Here is a 20,017-nt window from a genome sequence, read left to right as displayed (position 1 = left end):
CTATGAAATGTTTAATAGCAAGTTAAAGTAGCTCCGACATATCGAGCAGACATTACCTGTTTACAGAACAAACGTATCAATTATTTAAACCCTATCCTATCAATAGGAATGCAAATTGAACGAGTGGATATCTCGTTACCAGGAACAAGTGTGTTTTCCATTTCCCGCTTCAAGCTACTTTATACCGAATACTGTGTGTGCTCGGCATAATACACTCTTCGTATAATATAATATTTATGAGAATACACTTGTTCTCCCTGTGCTCGCGTACCGCCGTTGTTCGTCAAATTTTATAATTACCTCGAACGGGACATTAATTTTTCATTCGATTCGTATCGCCGGGTCTGGAGAGAACTTTCCAAGGTAATACACTCGGTGACCGAGGATCGATGTGGACATACAATGTACAAATTCATTCGCACGTTTCACCCGTCGATTCTTAATGCAGCATTAATATTCATAGCGCGATATTTCCTTACCGATATCTTTTCTAAAAGGGTATTTGAAAAGAATTTCAACTGATTGAAACTCCTGTCGAAATGCTCGTTTCAGTGGGACGCTTTGGGAGTTCCGACGAACGCGAAACGTGAGTATTAATAATAGCGTTTAAAGCACCGCGATCAAATTGGAGGTTATGCTACAGGGTGTCTAAAAAATGTCTCGCAGTCCGGAAATGGTGGGTTCCTGAGCTTATTTGAAGTAACTTTTTCCTTTGCGAAAATGCAATCCGCCGCTTTGTTTACGAATTATTAACGAAAAACACTGATCGATAAGAGGCGAGGATTAGCTGGCGCGAGGCGACCGAGTCAACGAGCGGTCGAAGCTCGGTTCCGCTGATTGGCTCAGTCGCCACGTGCCAGCCGAGCAGGTCTCTCATTGGTCAGCGTTTTTCGTTAATAACTCGTAAACGAAGCCTCGGATTGCATTTTCGCCGAGGAAAAAGTTATTGCAAATGACCTCAGGGACTCCCCATTTTCGGATTGCGAGACATTTTTGGGATACCCTGTATATTACCTCCTATTGGAGGTTATTGTATGGCTACACACCTCGACAAGGTTATAATACACTCGCGAGAATTTCGAAAAATTCTGTGAAACGTAGACATTTATTCTTCTTTCGCTCGTAGTAATATTTCTTACACTATGAAAAAGCATGTTGTTCGGTTTTATGAAATACGTGAGTCAGCGGTCTCGAAAACTGCGCGGTATTTAAAATGGTATTGTGTGTGCAATAGCTTTCGATTATACAAAATATTGCATGGAAAAAAGCTATAGATAATGCAGCTGTGCATACTGCAAAAATAAAACAAAATATATAATATATAATAATTAATATAAAATATATAATATAATATTAATATAAAATAATATATATATATATTAATACAAATAATTAATATAAAATATATAATATAATATTAATATATAATATAAAATATATAATAATTATATATAAAAATTAAATATAATATATAGAAGAACTAAAAAGGGTGTATTGATGGTACATGGAAGAATTTGAAGCGAAACACAATTAGAGAACTGTATAAATCTTTACCACAAAGAATGTTGGAAGTAGTAAAAACGGAGGGTTATTATATTATATTATTACAGAGTAACAAAAAGAATTCTGTTTGTTGATTTATTACAGAAAATCCAACCTGTCTTATAGTTTTGTCGCAACCGTTTTTTTTTTTTTTTTTAATAAACTGTTACTTTAACTGTTATTTACAGAAAAACTGACGCGTCTAGACGGTTCATCTTATAACAATTATTCTATACACACCGTGTTATCCGTTTATCGAAAAGAATCGCTGAGGTTTCAAGTTACGTCAATTATTTTGATTCTATACAGGGTGTTCACCGCAACGAGATATCATCCTTGTAAAAAAAAACAATTTATAAGTTAGTTATTGCCAATTTTTGAGCTCAAGGTCATCCAAAGGTCATTGTACGGCAGATCACTGAATTCATTTTTGCATCAGCTATAACAACATGGAGTTAAAAATACATAGTGCTATTTAAAAAAGTCAAGGTGACCTTAGTTTCTTATTGAATAAAGAAAATTTCTGCAATTGTTATTAACGCACTTTATTCCTATCAAAATACCGAATAGCTTTTATTCGAAACCTTTTTTCGGTCAGACTGGCCTAAATGCCTCAAAAAACGTGGCGACCGTTACGGTGAACACCCTGTATACAAATTACGGACTGTAGAGGGTTGATTAATCGCAACGATGGTAAATCAAGAAAATTCTATTCGGTCAGAATAGCTCGACCGATCGAAGCTTCAAGGGAAAAATATATCGGTAAGATATGTCATTAAAATGTGTCAGTAAATACAGAGTGTCCCAAAAATGTCTCGCAATCCGAAAGTAGGGGATTTCTGAGGTGATTTGAAGCAACTTTTTCCTTAGCGAAAATGCAATTCGCGGCTTGGTTTACGAGTTATTAACGAGAAACAGTGGCCAATCAGAGGTGAGATCGTTTGGCGCGAGACGGCCGAGCCAATGAGCGGAACTGGGCTCCGTGCACTTGTTGGCTGGGCCGCCGCGCGCCAGCCGAGCTCGCCTCTTATTAGTCAGTGTTTTTCGTTAATAACTCGAAAACGAAGCCACGGAGAAAATTTTTGCAAAGGAAACAGTTGCTACAAATAACCGCAGGAACCTCCCATTTCCGGATTACGAGACATTTCCGGGACATCCTGTGTATCATTATTGAGCGTTTTACCGCATGTAAGCCATATATTAATAATATATTATAATTAATTAATTAAATATAATATATAATAATTAATTATATATTATAATTAATTCATCGAATTTGCTGGTTAGCTCAATGAAGCTAGTTGTAAATATAATTTAGTATAAATAAAAAAAAATAAAAAATTCACTACGTTAAGGTTAAGGTGAAGAGCGTTACCTGTAGCCACTCGCAGAGGTTGGTAGCGATCATGTGCATCAGGCCCAGTTTCGCGAGGGCGGTGTGCTTCGAGAGCTTAAGGCTCTTGCTGTTCAGAAATATGAAGTGCATCTGAGCCGTGACCAGCAGCAGCCTCGCTCCTGGTGTAATCGCCCTGAACGGGCCGGAAGCTATTTCCGCCCCAATTTGCAATCCCGTAAATACCAGCGAGCCGGCGCCAAATCCCACTGCGCCGAGCCTCAGACAAAAGCTGCCGTACTGTTGCATCTAAGGGACAAAGATTTCAGTCTACGTATCGCTTTCCTGAATACTTTCCGTTAATTAGAAACCCACCCTCTCCTCTCCATACCCATATGATCAACAAGAAATCTTATAGAAGAGCAGATTCTTCTTCGATCTCGCCAACAACAACCTTGCCAGTCTGAGACACAAACTTTTAGAAGTTTAGAGGGTGGGAGGGGTGAGTAAAAAGTATACGAATCTTGTGATTTTTACACTGTTCCAGTTATGTACAGCGAATTCTCCCTAATTGACAATATATTTTTTTTTCACAGAAATATAATTATGCATGCTTGGCACAAGTTATAATTTCGTCGAGCAATTTTTGCGATATACAGGGTGTCCCAACATTATGGTATCTCCGAGAAATAAGGGGTTCCTGAGGTCGTTTGAAGCAACTTTTTCCTTAGCGAAAATGTTCTATGAGGCTTCGTTTACGAGTTATTAACGAAAAACGCTGACCAATGAGAGGCGAGCTCACTTAGCGCTAGACGACCGGGCCAATCAGCGGAACCGAGCTCCATGCGCTCGTTGGCTCAGCCGGCGCGCGCCACCCGAGCTCGCTTGCCATTGGTCACTGTTTTTCGTTAATAACGCGTAAACGAAGCCGCAGATTGCATTTTCGCTGAGGAAAAAGTTGCTTCAAATAACCTCAGGAATCTCTCATTTCCCGGAAGTACCATAATTTTGGGACACCATGTATATATATACAGGGTGGGGCATTTTAAACAGGTCACCTGAATAACTCGATTGTTTTTGAAGATAGGAGAAAATACATTAGACCAAACTTACTTGGTATCGGGGGGTACATATATATATATATATAATCTGGTATTACTAATTTTTCGAGGCTAATACAATGAACTATTTTATGAAGGTCATTCAAGATCACCCAAAGTGACACAGAAAAGCAAAGCTAAAATACAGTAAAATGGCAAATAATCGCACAAATTTGTTCATAAATCTAATGAAAAAATAATGTCATCTATTTACTTGTGTGCAATTTTTATCGTCATAATGTAAAAGCTAAGATCAAGTCCAATGCAACGACCACAACGCTATGACCATATGACATTTAGTACGAAAAGTCCAGAAATATTTATGACATTTCTAATCCTTCGCTGAAACGTATAAATCTTTGAATTTTTCTACAAATTATTTTCTAAAACAGATAATTTAAAATTACCCATAATGTTTGAGGATACAGATAAGTGTACAATGTGATCGAATGTTTGTTTATCTTTTGTGACCCGTGTCACGTAATACACACACGTGATACACAAGTATTCGAGAAGTACTCTGAGACAATTTATTTTCTCTTGCAGTTGACTTTGGGTGACCTTGAATGACCTTCATAATAGTTCATTGTATTCGCCTCGAAACACTCTATCAGAATGTAAGTAAAAAAACTTACTATTGCATTTAAAAAAACAGAATTGACCTTCATATCTCCTTGACGCCTCCACTAACAGAAAAATTGGTAATACCAGATTATATGAGCCCCCCGATACCAAGTAAGTTTGGTCTAATGCATTTTCTCCTATCTTTAAAAACAAGCGAGTTATTCAGGTGACTTGTTTAAAATGCCCCACCCTGTATATGTCATATATCATAAATATTATTATTATATATACAAATATTAATATTATAAGTGTAATATATATATTTAAATTTAATATATAATATATAAATATAAATAATAAATCAATAAGTACAATGCTTCCACCTCCTTCGATTCTAATCATTTCTTCGAAGAAATTGTTTTGCTAATTATCTTGTCAGCATGCTTAAATATTGACGGCAAATTAATAGAATTTTTATTCCGAATTCAACGAACGATGAACAAGACAGGAGGATTAATCCATCGTACAAGAGAATTCGTGTGTCTCTCTAATTGACGCTCGAATTGTCCACAGAAATGGACAATTTGGGAAGAGGAGATACAATTATTCGAGCTATTTAACCCTGTAACTACCCTCACGGAGAAGTTACAGGGTTCAAATTATGCACAAATGAGGTTTTCTTGGTCAGCTATCAAACGGTATAATACTCACGAAAAAACCTCTAAGAACAATTTCGACCGTCTTGATCGACTAGGTCCTTCAGTTTTCATTTTTTTCGACAATGGCGCAGCCGGGCGAAAAATCTGAGAAAAAATCAGCGCACCGCTTGCGATAGTATCTTATCGAGAAATTAGTATAAAAATCACTTATATTTTTGTTTTCGAGAAATCTTCAATTTCCGATATTCTATAACATGCCTTATTTTTTTTGAAATTTTAGAAAGCCACCAAAGTGGAGAAATGGTCGGGAAAGCGCGCGATCGGATACGAAAACCGATAACAACAATGAAAAACCGTCAACAACAATAGAAACGCGCCGCAAGGCTCGAACAATCGTAACTCCTCTCCTCGAACTGTCCATTTCCGTGCAGAAGATCTGCGCGTCAGTAAGGGAGACATATCACTGTATTACCTGTCCAAGATTCTCGCGATCTCCGTTCTCGTCGAACGTGTACGTATGCTGTTTCTTCGCGTTCTTCTGCGTCAGATTCCTCACGGCTTTGTCCCTCAACACGATGACGTACATCGCGACCACGAAAGCGACGCTGACCAAATACAGATACAGATAGAATCCCTGGAAAAAACAACAAATCACCGTGTCGTTCGAGAGAGATGAATCACGCGGAGAGATGAACGCGTTATACAGGGTGTCTCAAAAATGTCTCGCAATCCGGAAATGGTGGGTTCCTGAGCTCATTTGAAGTAACTTTTTCATTTGCGAAAATGCAATCCACCGCTTTGTTTACGAATTATTAACGAAAAACACAGACCAATAAGAGGCGAGGATTAGCTGGCACGAGGCGACCGAGTCAACGAGCGGTCGAAGCTCAGTTCCGCTGATTGGTTCAGTCGCCACGTGCCAGCCGAGCAGGTCTCTCATTGGTCAGCGTTTTTCGTTAATAACTCGTAAACGAAGTCTCGGACTGCATTTTTGCTAAGAAAAAAGTTACTGCAAATGACCTCAGAAACTCTCCATTTTCGGATTGCGGGACATTTTTGGGACACCCTGTATAACCAACACCAGCGAGAAAGAGAGTTTCTCGTTCGCGGAACAATTCGTTTATTCGGAAAAATTCGTCATCCCGTTTTCTCCTTCGACCGGCAACAAGACCGGTTGAAGTTAACCTCTTAGGTACGACGCGTCACTAAAGTAATTTTCGCGGATGTCATATTATTTACGACGCGCCGCTACAGTGGCTCCCTCTATCGTCTCATTCGCACACCATCCGAACTTTTTCCTTTACAAAAATTTTCTCCGAGGCACCGTTAACGAGTTATTAACGAAAAACAGTGACTAATGAGAAACGAGCTCAGCCGGCGCGAGGCGACCGAGCCAATGAGCGGAACTGGGCTTCGCGCGCTGGTTGGCTGGGCCGCCCCGCGTCAGCCGTACTCGATTCTTATTGATCACTGTTGTTTCGTCGATAACTCGTTAACAGCGCCTCGGAGAAAATTTTTGTAAACGAAGAAGCTGCTTCAAATGATCCGAGGAACCTGCCATTTCCGGATTAAGAGACATTTTTGGGACACCCTGTACTTATACTAATACTGTACTACAGGGTGTCCCAAAACTTTTTCCGTAACGAAAATGCAATCCGCGACTTCGTTTAGGAATTATACGGAAAAGTGACCAATGAGATCGGCTAGCGCGAGACAGCAGAGCCAATAAGCGGAACTGGGCTTCGTGCGTCCGTTGGCTGGGCCGCCTCGCGCCGGTCAAGCTCGCTTCTTATTGGTCAGAATTTTTTCGTTAATAACTCGTAAACAAAGCAGCGGTTTGCATTTTCGCTAAGGAAAAAGTTACTTCAAATGACCTCAGGAATCCCCCATTTCCGAATTGCGAGACATTTTCGGGACACCCTGTATACAGATAGAATATACAGTCTGTTTATTTTCGATACGTCAGTGTAACGCATTTCGCGTAATTCGCGTCGAACTCTGCCGTACAGAGTATCAGCCCGCGCAAAATTCGGCCGCGCCTAAGAGGTTATGTATTATATGCGACGGTCACCTGATTCATATACGGCGGCACCATTTCGGTCACGCTGGCCGTGACCGGCACCGCGACACCGATAACAATCAGCAGTTTCGCGTAAAGAGTGCTTGTGATCGACACCATTTCCGAGTGGCATTTCCTCTTGCCCATCGGTATCGTTCGTTGCAGGTCCACGATCTGCTGTTGCTTAGCCGTCGACGGAAGCTGCCGTTGCGTTCCAGGAAACTCGGGCGGCTGCTCGTTGCCGAAATAAATCGGACGTTTACCTCTGCCGACGTCGAGAACGTTCAACGGCACGCACGCGTTAGCGTTCATCGGCGACAATGGCAAAAAGTTCGGCCGCTGTCTCTGCGGATCGACGTCGTTCTTCTCCAGATGGCTCTGGTTGTTCAGCGCGATCGTTCTCGAGCCCGGCGGCTGCTGCTGGCCGGCCAGAAATTCGTGGTCCTGCGGCATGCAAGATGGCAGCGACATGTTGCTGCCTATACCTGAAATCAACGCTCTGTCGACAGGAACCAGTGGACAGGAACGACATGAACGTCTTAATGCAGACTCGGCCGTGTTTGTTTTCTGCTTTTTGTTTTTTTTTCTCATTTCGTTTAATCTCGCGCGCCGTTTTTATCGTTCGACGGACGATATCACTGTCCGACACGATTTTTGATTTCCTATAGCAGGTATGAAATTCTTGTAGAGCTTCACTCCCCGAACAAGAATCCGAAAACCGAATTGCTCCGTCACTTTTAACTATATACATATATATCACAATATAACCTCACTTTTTGAAAGAAACGAACTTTTGTAAAAACCTAAAATTTTCGACAAAAATGAGGTATTGCATGAAAAGTACAAACGTTAGAAAGTTCTAATCGGTGATAAAAGATAGAGGAGAGTTTCCGGAATATAGTGGCATACAATTTATTAATTATTTTTGGTCCTAAATAGCAATAAATTAATGTCAAATTTTAAAAAAGTGTCGATGTGAGCAGTTTCTGTGCAATATTTTTGTATTATTACGAAAAGTTTTTTGTTCGGCACGAAAACTCTACCCAGGATCGGATTCTGTAGACATTTCTGAAGAAGAAACGGCCCGGTAAAAGTGTCGGAACGATATACACTTCGAGTAAATCGAGAAAATGTTCGACGGCAACATGTACACGACGTTTTGCCGCCATGAGCTTCGCTGCTCGCTTCTCTCTGTCCGGCAGGTCCGAAGCTACGCGTAATCAACACCGATGGAGGGATCCAATGGGGCACCCACTTTTCGTAAATAATATTTGAATTTTTTTTAGTACTTCAATGTTCTGTTTTTTTTTTACATATTTCTGTGGGTAATAATCACCAAACTGTGATATATTTCACAAAAAAAATCACACCAGAGTATTTGCAGTTGTTAACGAAAATATATTCTAATACTAGTATAATTTTGACTTCTGCGCCATATAATTAAATAAATATTTAAATATATATTTAACAATATGTTTCAAGAAGTTTAACGTTTTGAAAATGATTATTTATTCATGATCGTATTATCGTTCTAATTTAAATGATAACTGTATACATGATATACTTGTAATTCGAACAAATTCAGAATAAAATGAATATTTTTTGTTCATTATTTTTCTTTTATTATTTCTCCATTTTTAATTTATGATTCACAGTTTGGTGATTATTATCTATAAAAATATGTAAAAGAAGACAGCACATTGAAGTACTAAAAAAAATGGCACGCCCCACGCGCTATGTGGGTGTCCCATTGGATCCCTCCATCGGTGTTGATTACCCATAGCTTCGGTCCTGTCGGACAGAGAGAAGCGAGCAGCGAAACACATGGCGGCAAAACGTCGTGTACATGTTGCCGACGAACATTTTCTCGACCTACTCAAAATGTACATCGTTCCGACACTTCTATCGAGCCGTTTCTTTTTCAGAAATGTCTACAGAATCCGATCCTGGGTAGAGTTTTCATGCCGAACAAAGAACTTTTCGTAAAAATACAAAAATATTGCGGAGAAACTGTGCACGTCGACACTTTTTTAAACTTTGACATTAATTCATAGTTATTTAGGACCAAAACCAATTAATAAATTGCATGCCACTATATTCCGGAAACTCTCCTCTATCTTTTATCACCGATTAGAACTTTCTAACGTTTGTACTTTTCATGCAATACCTCATTTTCGTCGAAAATTTTAGGTTATCACAAAAGTTCGTTTTTCTCAAAAAGTGAGGTTATATTGTGATATATATATGTATATGGTTAAAAGTGACGGAGCAATTCGGTTTTCGGATTCTTGTTCGGGGAGCGAAGCTCTGCAAGAATTTCATAATGGCTGCAGGAAATCAGAAAAAAAAGTATGATTTTGTCGGACAGTGTATTTAGCCGCGTCCCGGAGCGTTTTTCACATCGATACGCCGAACGATATAAATTGAATCGAGTCGCTGAACCGAAGTCCGGGATCGAAAATATTCCGGCGGATTCAATGATCGTAAAATTATACGGTTGCCACGTCGGAGTGCGTCCGCGTTTCATGGCGGGACCGCGGGGTCCTATCGAATTTTATCGTCGGCGGGTTATTAAAAAAAAATAAATAAATAAACGGCGCGGACGGTACGCGCGAGCTTTCGTCCCGGGCCAATGGGAGACGCGGAAATTAGTAAATGCGACGATCATTACCCGAGCAGCCCTCTTCTGTGGTTGATCACCGCGGTCAGCGACATGCTTTGCCGACGAAGGTGAGGCGTTCTTCCGCGGGCCAGCGCGAAGTAATCCCTTCCTTCGACCTCCGGCGGCAGGGTTGTCGTTCGCATTGCGTCGCGATTCTTCAAATCGACACTTGAACAATCGATTTAACCGTTAACGCGTCGTGACGCGACGCCATGATGCGTTCGACGCAGGGCGGTCGATCCGAACAAAGTCGCACGATTGTTATTCCCTTCGAGTTGTAAGCGATGCGAGACGTCTTCTTCGACAGTTCGACAGTCGCTTATACAGGGTGAGACTAGTGACACGACGACCGTGAATAACTCGTAAGATATGCAAGGTGTCCCGAAAATGTCTCGCAATCAGGAAATGGGAGGTTCCTGAGGTCATTTGAAGCAACTTTTTCCTTTAGGAAAATTTTCTCCGAGGCTTCGTTTACGAGTTATCAACGAAAAACACTGACCAATAAGAGGCGAGCTCGACTGGCGCGCGGTGGCCCAGCCAACGAGTGCACGGAGCCCAGTTCCGCTCATTGGCCCGGCCGTCTCGCGCCTCTGATTGGTCACTGTTTCTCGTCAATAACTCGTAAACGGTGCCGCGGATTGCATTTTCTCTAAGGAAAAAGTTGCTTCAAATGACTTCAGAAATCCCCTACTTTCGGATTGTGAGACATTTTTGGGACACCCTGTATGTTTTACGAGAAAATGTTTCAGATAAAAGTTGCATACTTTCCAGTGGTACATATATAGTATTGTAATCAGTTTGATCTTATTTTGCTTTTTTATCAAGATACGAAGGTCACCTTCAATTTTTTCAATAGAACAGCTAATATTTCTTCCCAGATTCGGATAAAGATACATATAATAACTCGTAAGATATATGTTGTACGAAAAAATATTTCAGATAAAAGTTGCATAGTTTCCAGTGGTACATATACTATTGTAATCAGTTTTATCTTATTTTGCTTTTTTATCAAAATACGAAGGTCACCTTCAATCTTTTTAATGGAACAGCTAATATTTCTTTTCGGATTCGATAAAGCGCCGAATTCTACGTAAAAAACTACTACACCAAGTGGAGTCTAAGATGCATAGTTAATGAGATATTGGCGAAGGTAAATTACGTTTATTAGGGAAGATTGTTAATCAACGTGATCGTTAACGCAACGTAGTCGGACAACTTTGTTTATGTGGGGTTGATCGGTATTTGAAAGCATTGTTCTAAATGCAGAAACTCTTGATTATGTTTCTCCTTCTCGAATTATAAAATCGCGTAATTTTATTGATCGTAACGGGCAACAGTTCGAGCATCCCTTAAAATGAAACTTATTTTGCCAATGTTTCAGTAAGTATGTATCTCAGGCCCTATTTGGTGTAATACTTTTTTACGTAGAATTCAACGCTTTATCCGAATCCGGGAAGAAATATTGACTGTTCCGTTTAAAAAGTTGAAGGTGACCTTCGTATCTTGATTAAAGAGCATAATAACATGAAACTGATTACAATACTATATGTACCACTGAAAACCATGCAACTTCTGTCTGAAACATTTTTTCGTAGAACAAATATTTTACGAGTTATTTGAGATTGTCGTCACGTTACGAGACTCGCCCTGTATACAGTCCGTGTAAAAAGTAATCGTACACCCTTTAAAACAGAATAACTTTTTCTATGGTCGGCGATCTAGATTTTTTTGGAGGAATTAGTTCGCTAGACAATGGCTAATTAGACCTGCAAATGTCACAAAAAAAAACGGTCACAAAAAGAGCCACAAAATTTCAATTTTGCAAGAGCTTTAAAAACTGAATGGAACGAAATAGCATGCCTAATCGTTTATTAGAATTGATAGAAGCAAAGGGTTGCCAAACATCTTAGCGATTATTAATACATTTGTTATTTTATTATAGTTTATAATAATAATAATAATAATAATAATTAATATTAATAATTAATATTATTATATTATTCAGTTTATATTCAGCGTCGCAGACATAGATTAAAATTGTTTATACCGTAAGTATTGCGAGAAGTAAATAAACACAGTTCAGAATTTTATTTTAGATTTTATTTTTTTTATTTTATTTTACATTTTATTTTAGAATTTTTTGGAATATTGAAGGAATTGATTCGTCAGACGATGGCTGAAAAATTATTTTCAAAGACGATAAAAATATTGAAAAACGTTCACGCAAGCCAGCGAAGAAAAATTTAAAAATCGTGTTTCGCGGATCTCCAGAATTTTACACGCGTGCTGAAAATTCCATCGAGATCATTCGTTAACGTTTCGATCGTTCCAACAAATTTGCAATATTTCATAAACAATTTTCCACTCATTGTCTAGATAAACTAATTCCTCTAACATACCAAAAAAAAAAAATAAAAAAATAAATGTAGGTCGCTCGGTTCAATAATAAAAAAAGTTATTTCGTTTTAAAAGGTGTACGCCGGATACCTTTTTTCACTGACTGTACGGCCGATGGAATTATTTACTCGGATTTGAAAATAGTTTTCCAGCCGAATCGAAAGCTGCAAATATCCGCGCAGGCTTTATATTTATAAATCATCGTTTGAGGAAGAACGCAAAGGACTTTTTGCAAACGCGATAAAATGTACCGTAACATTTACTATATATATATATATATATATATATATATATATATATATATATATATATATATATATACCCGATCGTATACTTTATTTATTCACCCAGAATACCGTCGCGTTAAAAAACAACTCGAAAAAGTACATACGTTGACCTCGTATGAACGGACCACCCTGTAGATTATATGTAGATTAGATTCTAATTTACCTGATCGGTGTATTCGATTGACTATTATTCATAGTCCGCCGCCGTAGTCCCGGAACGTGATTGGCTGAAAAAGAAAGGGGAGTGGGGGGGAGAGGGCAATCGTGACGGTCTTGCAGCTTCGCTCATGCAAAATGCGCGTGAAACGCGCGTCCCGCGCTCGTCGGGCAAAGTTCTCTCTTTTCCCTTTCTTCCGGCAAACGTTGCGTAACAATCGTTTCGGTTTATTCGCCGACAATGCGTCAAACTTTGCCTTAGTTCGTTCCGGGCTCGTCGAGTGAGCCAGCCCGCCGTGCCTGTATTTACTTGGCTGTTCGCGGCGCGAGAAACTTGGAAATTTATTCCCAGGGAAATTTGCCCGCGTTTTGAATTTTTAGCAGGCCGGCCAACTTCCTTTTTCCTCGCGGCGCGGCGGCCCGTTGCCGCTTAAACGGCTAGAAGCAAACGATTCTCCCCTCAACGCTGACAGAAATTACAGGCGGAGTCGAAGCGGAGATCGCGCGTCGCGCGTGCCACCTTTAATCGCTTAACCTCTTTAGCACGCAAATACGTTCATCCGTGCGGGCCGTTTCAGCACCGTCGATCAACTTTTAACCTTGCTCGTCGAAAGCATATTCACGTCGTTCGATTCATAAACGGTAGAAAGTTTTTTGTTCGCGCGTAGAGGATGTGAAACATGGTTTCGTAATTCATAGAATTTTGTTTTAATACAATTTTCTTATTCTTTGGTAACCTAGCTTGTGCGACACGCTTCAAGTAAGAATTTTTACGTCGTATTTTGCAGTTGTTTTATCGATCTATTGACCGCGTGACCTTTTATCGTCTCGCAATCCGCACTGATCTTGATTATTTTTTTATTTTTTATTTATTTATCTCTTCAAAACATTAACTAAGAAACCGGCAAGTTTTCAAATAATTGTGCTGGGTGTAAAAGCAAATCGATCATTTTCAATGTTCACTTTGTAAATAATAATTTCGAAAATAATGATTTAAGCTTTGAGTTCGACTTGAAATTGAATGCCAGTTTACTTAACGCTCACACAGAAATTACAGGCGGAGTCGAAGCGGCGATCGCGCGTCGCGCGCGCCATCTTTAATCGCTTAACCTCTCTAGCACGCAAATACGTTCATCCGTGCGGGCCGTTTCAGCATCGTCGATCAACTTTTAACCTTGCTCGTCGAAGGGATATTTACGTCGTTCAATTCACAAACAGTAGAAAGTTTCTTGTTCGCGCATAGTGGATGTGAAACATGGTTTCGTAATTCATAGAATTTTGTTTTAATACAATTTCTTATTCTTTGGTAACCTAGCTTGTGTGACACGCATCAAGTAACAATTTTTACGTCGTATTTTGCAGCTGTTTCACCGATCTATTGACCGCGTGACCTTTTATCGTCTCGCAATCCTCTCTGATCTTGATTATTTTTTAATTTTTTATTTCTTTATCTCTTCAAAACATTAACTAAGAGATCGGCGAGTTTTTTAATAATTGTGCTGGGTGTAAAAGCAACTCGATCATTTTTAATGTTCACTTTGTAAATAATAATTTCGAAAATAATGATTTAAGCTTTGTATTCGACTTGAAATTAAATGCCGGTTTTGTTAGACGTTGCTGAATCGAGAAATACGATCGTTTCGATTTGACTTCGATTAGTGCATTATTATACGTTTCATAATTACAGCATAATTATAGACTTGAAGAAGCTTTTACATTGTTAACGGTATCTTAACGAAAACATAACAAAATTATCATATTTGTATATTTCTATATTAGAAATAATAGAAAATAGAATTGTACAAGTACGATGTCTTGTTGAGTTCTTTTTTAACCCTTTATGCTCGAAGCCGAATTAAAATAGTTTTTTCGACGCACGGTTTTTCCATTTTATATGACCTGTTGCATTTTCTGTACATGAAATTGAATATTGCGACCCATGCAACAGTTTACGCTTTTAATAGCTCTTTGAATAGAAACAGATACGATTAATAAAATTATTTTGAGACGTGACAGAACAATTTTTAATGACGCCTCGGAGTCGCCACTCGATTGCAAAGGGTTGAATATAAAGGGTGTTCCTGCTAAAAAGGAGGTCATCCGTGCTGTGAATAATAATTATAAATTCAAAGTAATCTTTTTACATTTTTACTCGTGTCCAAATAAAAATAGAAGAAGAAGAAACTATATTTGTATATTCCTATTTTCTATTATCTCTAATTTTCTATTTTCTATTGTATTTTCTATTATTTTCTATTATCATTACCTTCTAATTTTCTATTATCTCTAATATACAGATATACAAATTTGATGTTTTATTAAGTCTTTTGTTTAAACACCACAGAAAATGTAGAACTTACTTTGAGTCTATAATTATTCCCAACACTGTACAGTGGGTCACAAAATTATTCGCTCACCATTTAAAACGCAACCACTTTTTAAAGGACTGAACTAAATGATTTGCATTTTTTTTTTAGATGACAGAGAGATTAGTCTATTAGACGATGTCTAAGAAGCTTCTTTTTTTAAATTTTACCATTACTTCGAAGGAAAAGAAAAAATTAAAAACCCGCATTTTTTAACTTTTTTTTTATCTGAGCCTATAACGATACTTTACTAAAATGCCTTTCGCAGAAATCGAAATCGGTTAAACCAGAGCCGAGATACAGGCCTCGAAGGATTTGATAAACTGCAGATTTCTTACAGTTTTTTTTTGGTGAAAATCGTGATTAAAAACTGCGATTTTTGCGATCTTCAATTTGTTATAGCTCGTGTAACAACGCGAACCGATTTCGATAAAATTTTCAACGCGCGTATATAAAGTCACCGATCTCTACGAGTGACATTTTTTAAATTTTCGTTACAGGCTCGGATGAAAAAAAGTTAAAAAACGAAAGATTTCTATTCTCCTTTTACGAATCCAGGTAACAGCAAGATTTAAAAGAAAAATGCATTTCAGTCATCGTCTCATAGGCTAGTAACCCCCTGTCATCTAGAAAAAGGAATACAAATCATTTAGTTCAGTTCTCAAAAAGGATATCGCGTTTTAAAAGGCGAGCGAATAATTTTGTGGCCCACTGTACATCGTTTCGTAGCAAAGAAAACGTTCAACATATTATTTCTTTTAATCAGTTTGCTCGCACAAGTGGTCAAACTATGCATAATCATTTTCCCTTCCAAATATCATTCCCACAAAATCGAACGTAATTAATAAGAATTCGCATTACTTTTTCAGTCTTATATTTATACTCGGCTGAAAAACAAATACAAAAATTCCAATTAAAATTCTACTTTAAATTCTACACAAACAATCGCATCGAATTCACAAATGTAGAATATCGTGGCATCAGCTACAAATATCTTCATAAAAAAGAAAAAAAACTATTTCATTCTTTCCATCGACTAAGATTACGGTAAAACGATTTTTATAACCCGAACGTACATGGATCCAAGATATCCTCGTTGCATTAGGTATTCTTCAAAGAATCTCAGTCGCACGCGAAGGATTCCGCTCCAAGAAAACACAAAGATTCTTGTATATATCTTTCTCGAAGCTCCTCGGAAGGATCTCCTTAACCTTTTAGGCACGGCTGAATTCTGCTCGAGGTTATTTCTCTGAACGGCAGAGTCTGATGTGTCCCAAAAGTGTCTCGCAATCCGAAAGTGGCGAGTTCCTCAGGCCATTTAAAGCAACTTTGTCCTTTACAAAAATTTTCTCCGAGGCACCGTTAACGAGCTATTAACGAAAAACAGTGACCAATGAGAGGCGAGCTCGGCTGGCGCGAGGCGACCGAGCCAATGAGCGGAACTGGGCTTCGCGCGCTGGTTGGCTCGGCCGCCTCGCGTCAGCCGTACTCGATTCTTATTGGTCACCGTTTTTCGTTAATAACTCGTTAATGGTGCTTCGGAGAAAATTTTTATATTAGCTATATATATTATATTATATTATATTAACTATATACATTATTATTATACTGACTATATATATTATTATTATGTTAACTATATATATTATATTGTATTAACTATATATATTATTATTATACTGACTATATATATTATTATTATATTAACTATATATACATATCATATTATGCTCTTATACTATATTTTATACTATCCCTATATACAGGATGTCCTAAAATTATTGTATTTCCGGGAACTGAGGGGTTCATGAAATCATTTGAAGCAACTTTTTCCTTAGCGAAAATATTCTACGAGGCTTCGTTCGCGAGTTATTAACGAAAAACGGTGACCAATGAGGGGCGAGCTCGCCTAGCGGCGCAAGGCAATCGAGCCAATCAGCGGTACGGGGCTTCGCGCGCTCGTCGGCAAACAAATCAAAACAAAACAGCGTCGTCGAACAGGTCGAGCGCGATAGAATTTCGTAGCGTGGCAACGTTGCCGAAAATCGTGTCCCATGAGCCTCCAGGATAGAAGAAGACTCCGGGGTGGGGGGGAGCGGATCGAGTTTCAGCTAGCGCGACGGCATCACCTGACCGCGTCGGCCACTAGCCGCACCCTCCGGCCATATTTAGCCCCTTCCTTCTGCTACTTTGACCAATTCCGGCAACTTTGGTAATATCTTGTGGAAATCTCTCTAAGGACCTCCGGATCCACGTGGGAGGGACCGCTCTTTGAGTTCCCCGAAGGCTGGGACGCTACCTAGGAGCTCCGGATTGCTGGGAAAAAAGTTCCTCCAAGGACACCTGAATTCCTCGGCGAGGATTTCTCCAAATACTTCTAGATTCCCTTGAAAGAGATCCATTCGAGGAGCTCCGAGAAGGATATATCCAAGAATCTTTGTGTTTTCTTGGAGCGGAATCCGTCGCGTACGACTGCGATTCTTCGAAGGATACCTAATAGAACGAGGATATCTGGGATCCATGTACGTTCGGGTTATAAATATCGTTTTACTGTGATCTTAGTCGATGGAAAGAATGAAATAGTTTTTTTTTCTTTTCTATGAAAATATTTATAGCCGATGCCACGATATTCCACATTTGTGAATTCGATGTGATTGTTTATGTAGAATTTAAAGTAGAATTTTAATTGGAATTTTTGTATTTGTTTTTCAGCCGAGTAGAAATATATGACTGAAAAAGTAATGCGAATTTTTATTAATTACGTTCGATTTTGAGGGAATGATATTTGGAAGAGAAAATGATTATGCATAGTTTGACCACTTGTGCGAACAAACTGATGAATAGAAATAATATGTTGAACGTTTTCTTTGCTACGAAACGATGTAGAGTGGGTCACAAAATTATTCCCTCGCCTTTTAAAACGCGATAACTTTTTTGAGAACTGAACTAAATGATTTGTATTCCTTTTTCTAGATGACAGGGGGTTACTAGCCTATGAGACGATGACTGAAATGCACTTTTCTTTTAAATCTTGCTATTACTTGAATTCGTAAAAGAAGAATAAAAATCTTTCGTTTTTTAACTTTTTTTCATCCGAGCCTGTAACGAAAATTTAAAAAATGTCACTCGTAGAGCTCGATGACTTTATTTGTGCGCGTTGAAAATTTTATCGAAATCGGTTCGCGTTGCTACACGAGCTACAATAAATTGAAGATCGCAAAAATCGTAGTTTTTAATCACGATTTTCACCAAAAAAAACTGTAAGAAATCTGCAGTTTTTCAAATCCTTCGACGCCTGTATCTCGGCTCTGGTTTAACCGATTTCGATTTCTGCGAAAGGCATTTTATTAAATTATCGTTATAGGCTCAGATAAAAAAAGTTAAAAAACGAGGATTTTTAATTTTTTCTTTTCGTTCCAAGTAATGGCAAAATTTAAGAAAACAGCTTCTTAGACATCGTCTAATAGACTAGACCCTCTGTCATCTAAAAGAAAATGCAAATCATTTAGTTCAGTTCTTTAAAAAGTGGTTGCGTTTTAAATGGTGAGCGAATAATTTTGTGACCCACTGTACAGTGTTGGGAATAATTATAGACTCAAAGTAAGTTCTACATTTTCTGTGGTGTTTAAACAAAAGACTTAATAAAACATTAAATTTGTATATCTGTATATTAGATATAATAGAAAATTAAAAGATAATGATAATAGAAAATAATAGAAAATATAATAGAAAATAGAAAATGATAGATAATAGAAAATTAGAGATAACAGAAAATAAGAATATACAAATATAGTTTCTTCTTCTTCTATTTTTATTTGGACACGAGTAAAAATGTAAAAAGATTACTTTGAATTTATAATTATTATTCACAGCACGGATGACCTCCTTTTTAGCTGGAACACCCTTTATATTCAACCCTTTGCAATCGAGTGGCGACTCCGAGGCGTCATTAAAAATTGTTCTGTCACGCCTCAAAATAATTTTATTAATCGTAGTTGTTTCTATTCAAACACACACAGGTATTCAAAGCGTAAACTGATGCATGGGTCGCAATATTCAATTTCATGTACAGAAAATGCAACAGGTCATATAAAATGGAAAAACCGTGCGTCGAAAAAACTATTTTAATTTGGCTTCGAGCATAAAGGGTTAAAAAAGAACTCAACAAGACATCGTACTTGTACAATTCTATTTTCTATTATTTCTAATATAGAAATATACAAATATCATTTTATTATGTTTTCGTTTAGATAATTTAATAATTTAATAGTTTTAGAAAATTAGAGATAATAGAAAATAGGAATATACAAATATAGTTCCTTTTTCTTTTATTTTTGTTTGACAATAGAAAATAAGAATATACAAATATAGTTACTTTTTTAAAAAAAGCTTTTTACCCATCGTCTAGTAGACTAGTCGCTCTGTCATCTAAAAAAAACATTGCATTTTTTAACTATTTTATTAAAGTTCCTGTTCGTTTGCGATCTCTGCTTGGACATGAAGTCACGATGCAAGTGAAATAGGTCTCTCACTGGTCGGACAAGCCTAACTAGTCCGGATTCAGTGACATTGTATTTTTCATGTCAAGTGCAACCATAGTTGCCGTATACAGGGTGGACCACTTGTGAGCAACTTGTGGGCAACTTGTGCACCTCTTGTAATTTCCAAAATATGCGTCGCACGAAAAAATTGTTTATACAGAAGATGCATGGTTTGAAGGGGCGCATTAGGTAATGCGTTTATTTTTTTTTATAGGTGTAGGCGTTTCGAAGATTCGAAGGTCAACTTTGTTTTTTTTAATGGATTGCTGTATTTTTTACATAAAAATATGGAAGAATATCGAATTCTGAGTGAAAAGGTATTGACCTTTACTAGCCCTAAACCTAATAGTT

At 38.0% G+C, this 20,017-nt stretch overlaps 1 protein-coding gene across 2 annotated transcripts in view; it reads right to left on the bottom strand.

The window, feature by feature from the left end:
* Nucleotides 1-20,017, bottom strand: part of LOC117217807 (proton channel OtopLc) — a 38,720-nt gene that overhangs the window by 6,013 nt on the left and 12,690 nt on the right. For both annotated transcript variants that reach the window (XM_033465649.2, XM_033465648.2), the window contains exons 2-6: nucleotides 12,767-12,830; nucleotides 9,929-10,087; nucleotides 7,270-7,756; nucleotides 5,671-5,832; nucleotides 2,918-3,184 (exon numbers count right to left, since the gene is read on the bottom strand). In XM_033465649.2, coding sequence (XP_033321540.1) covers nucleotides 2,918-3,184; nucleotides 5,671-5,832; nucleotides 7,270-7,756; nucleotides 9,929-10,087; nucleotides 12,767-12,798 — 1,107 coding nt within the window. In that variant the 5' untranslated portion in view covers nucleotides 12,799-12,830. The remainder of the gene's footprint in view (nucleotides 1-2,917; nucleotides 3,185-5,670; nucleotides 5,833-7,269; nucleotides 7,757-9,928; nucleotides 10,088-12,766; nucleotides 12,831-20,017) is intronic.

The sequence above is a fragment of the Megalopta genalis genome, unplaced genomic scaffold (genome assembly GCF_051020955.1).
Source record: "Megalopta genalis isolate 19385.01 unplaced genomic scaffold, iyMegGena1_principal scaffold0023, whole genome shotgun sequence".
NCBI classification, from domain to species: domain Eukaryota; kingdom Metazoa; phylum Arthropoda; class Insecta; order Hymenoptera; family Halictidae; genus Megalopta; species Megalopta genalis.
Note: the sequence above shows the minus strand (reverse complement) of the source record. Positions and strands in the feature narration are given on the sequence as shown.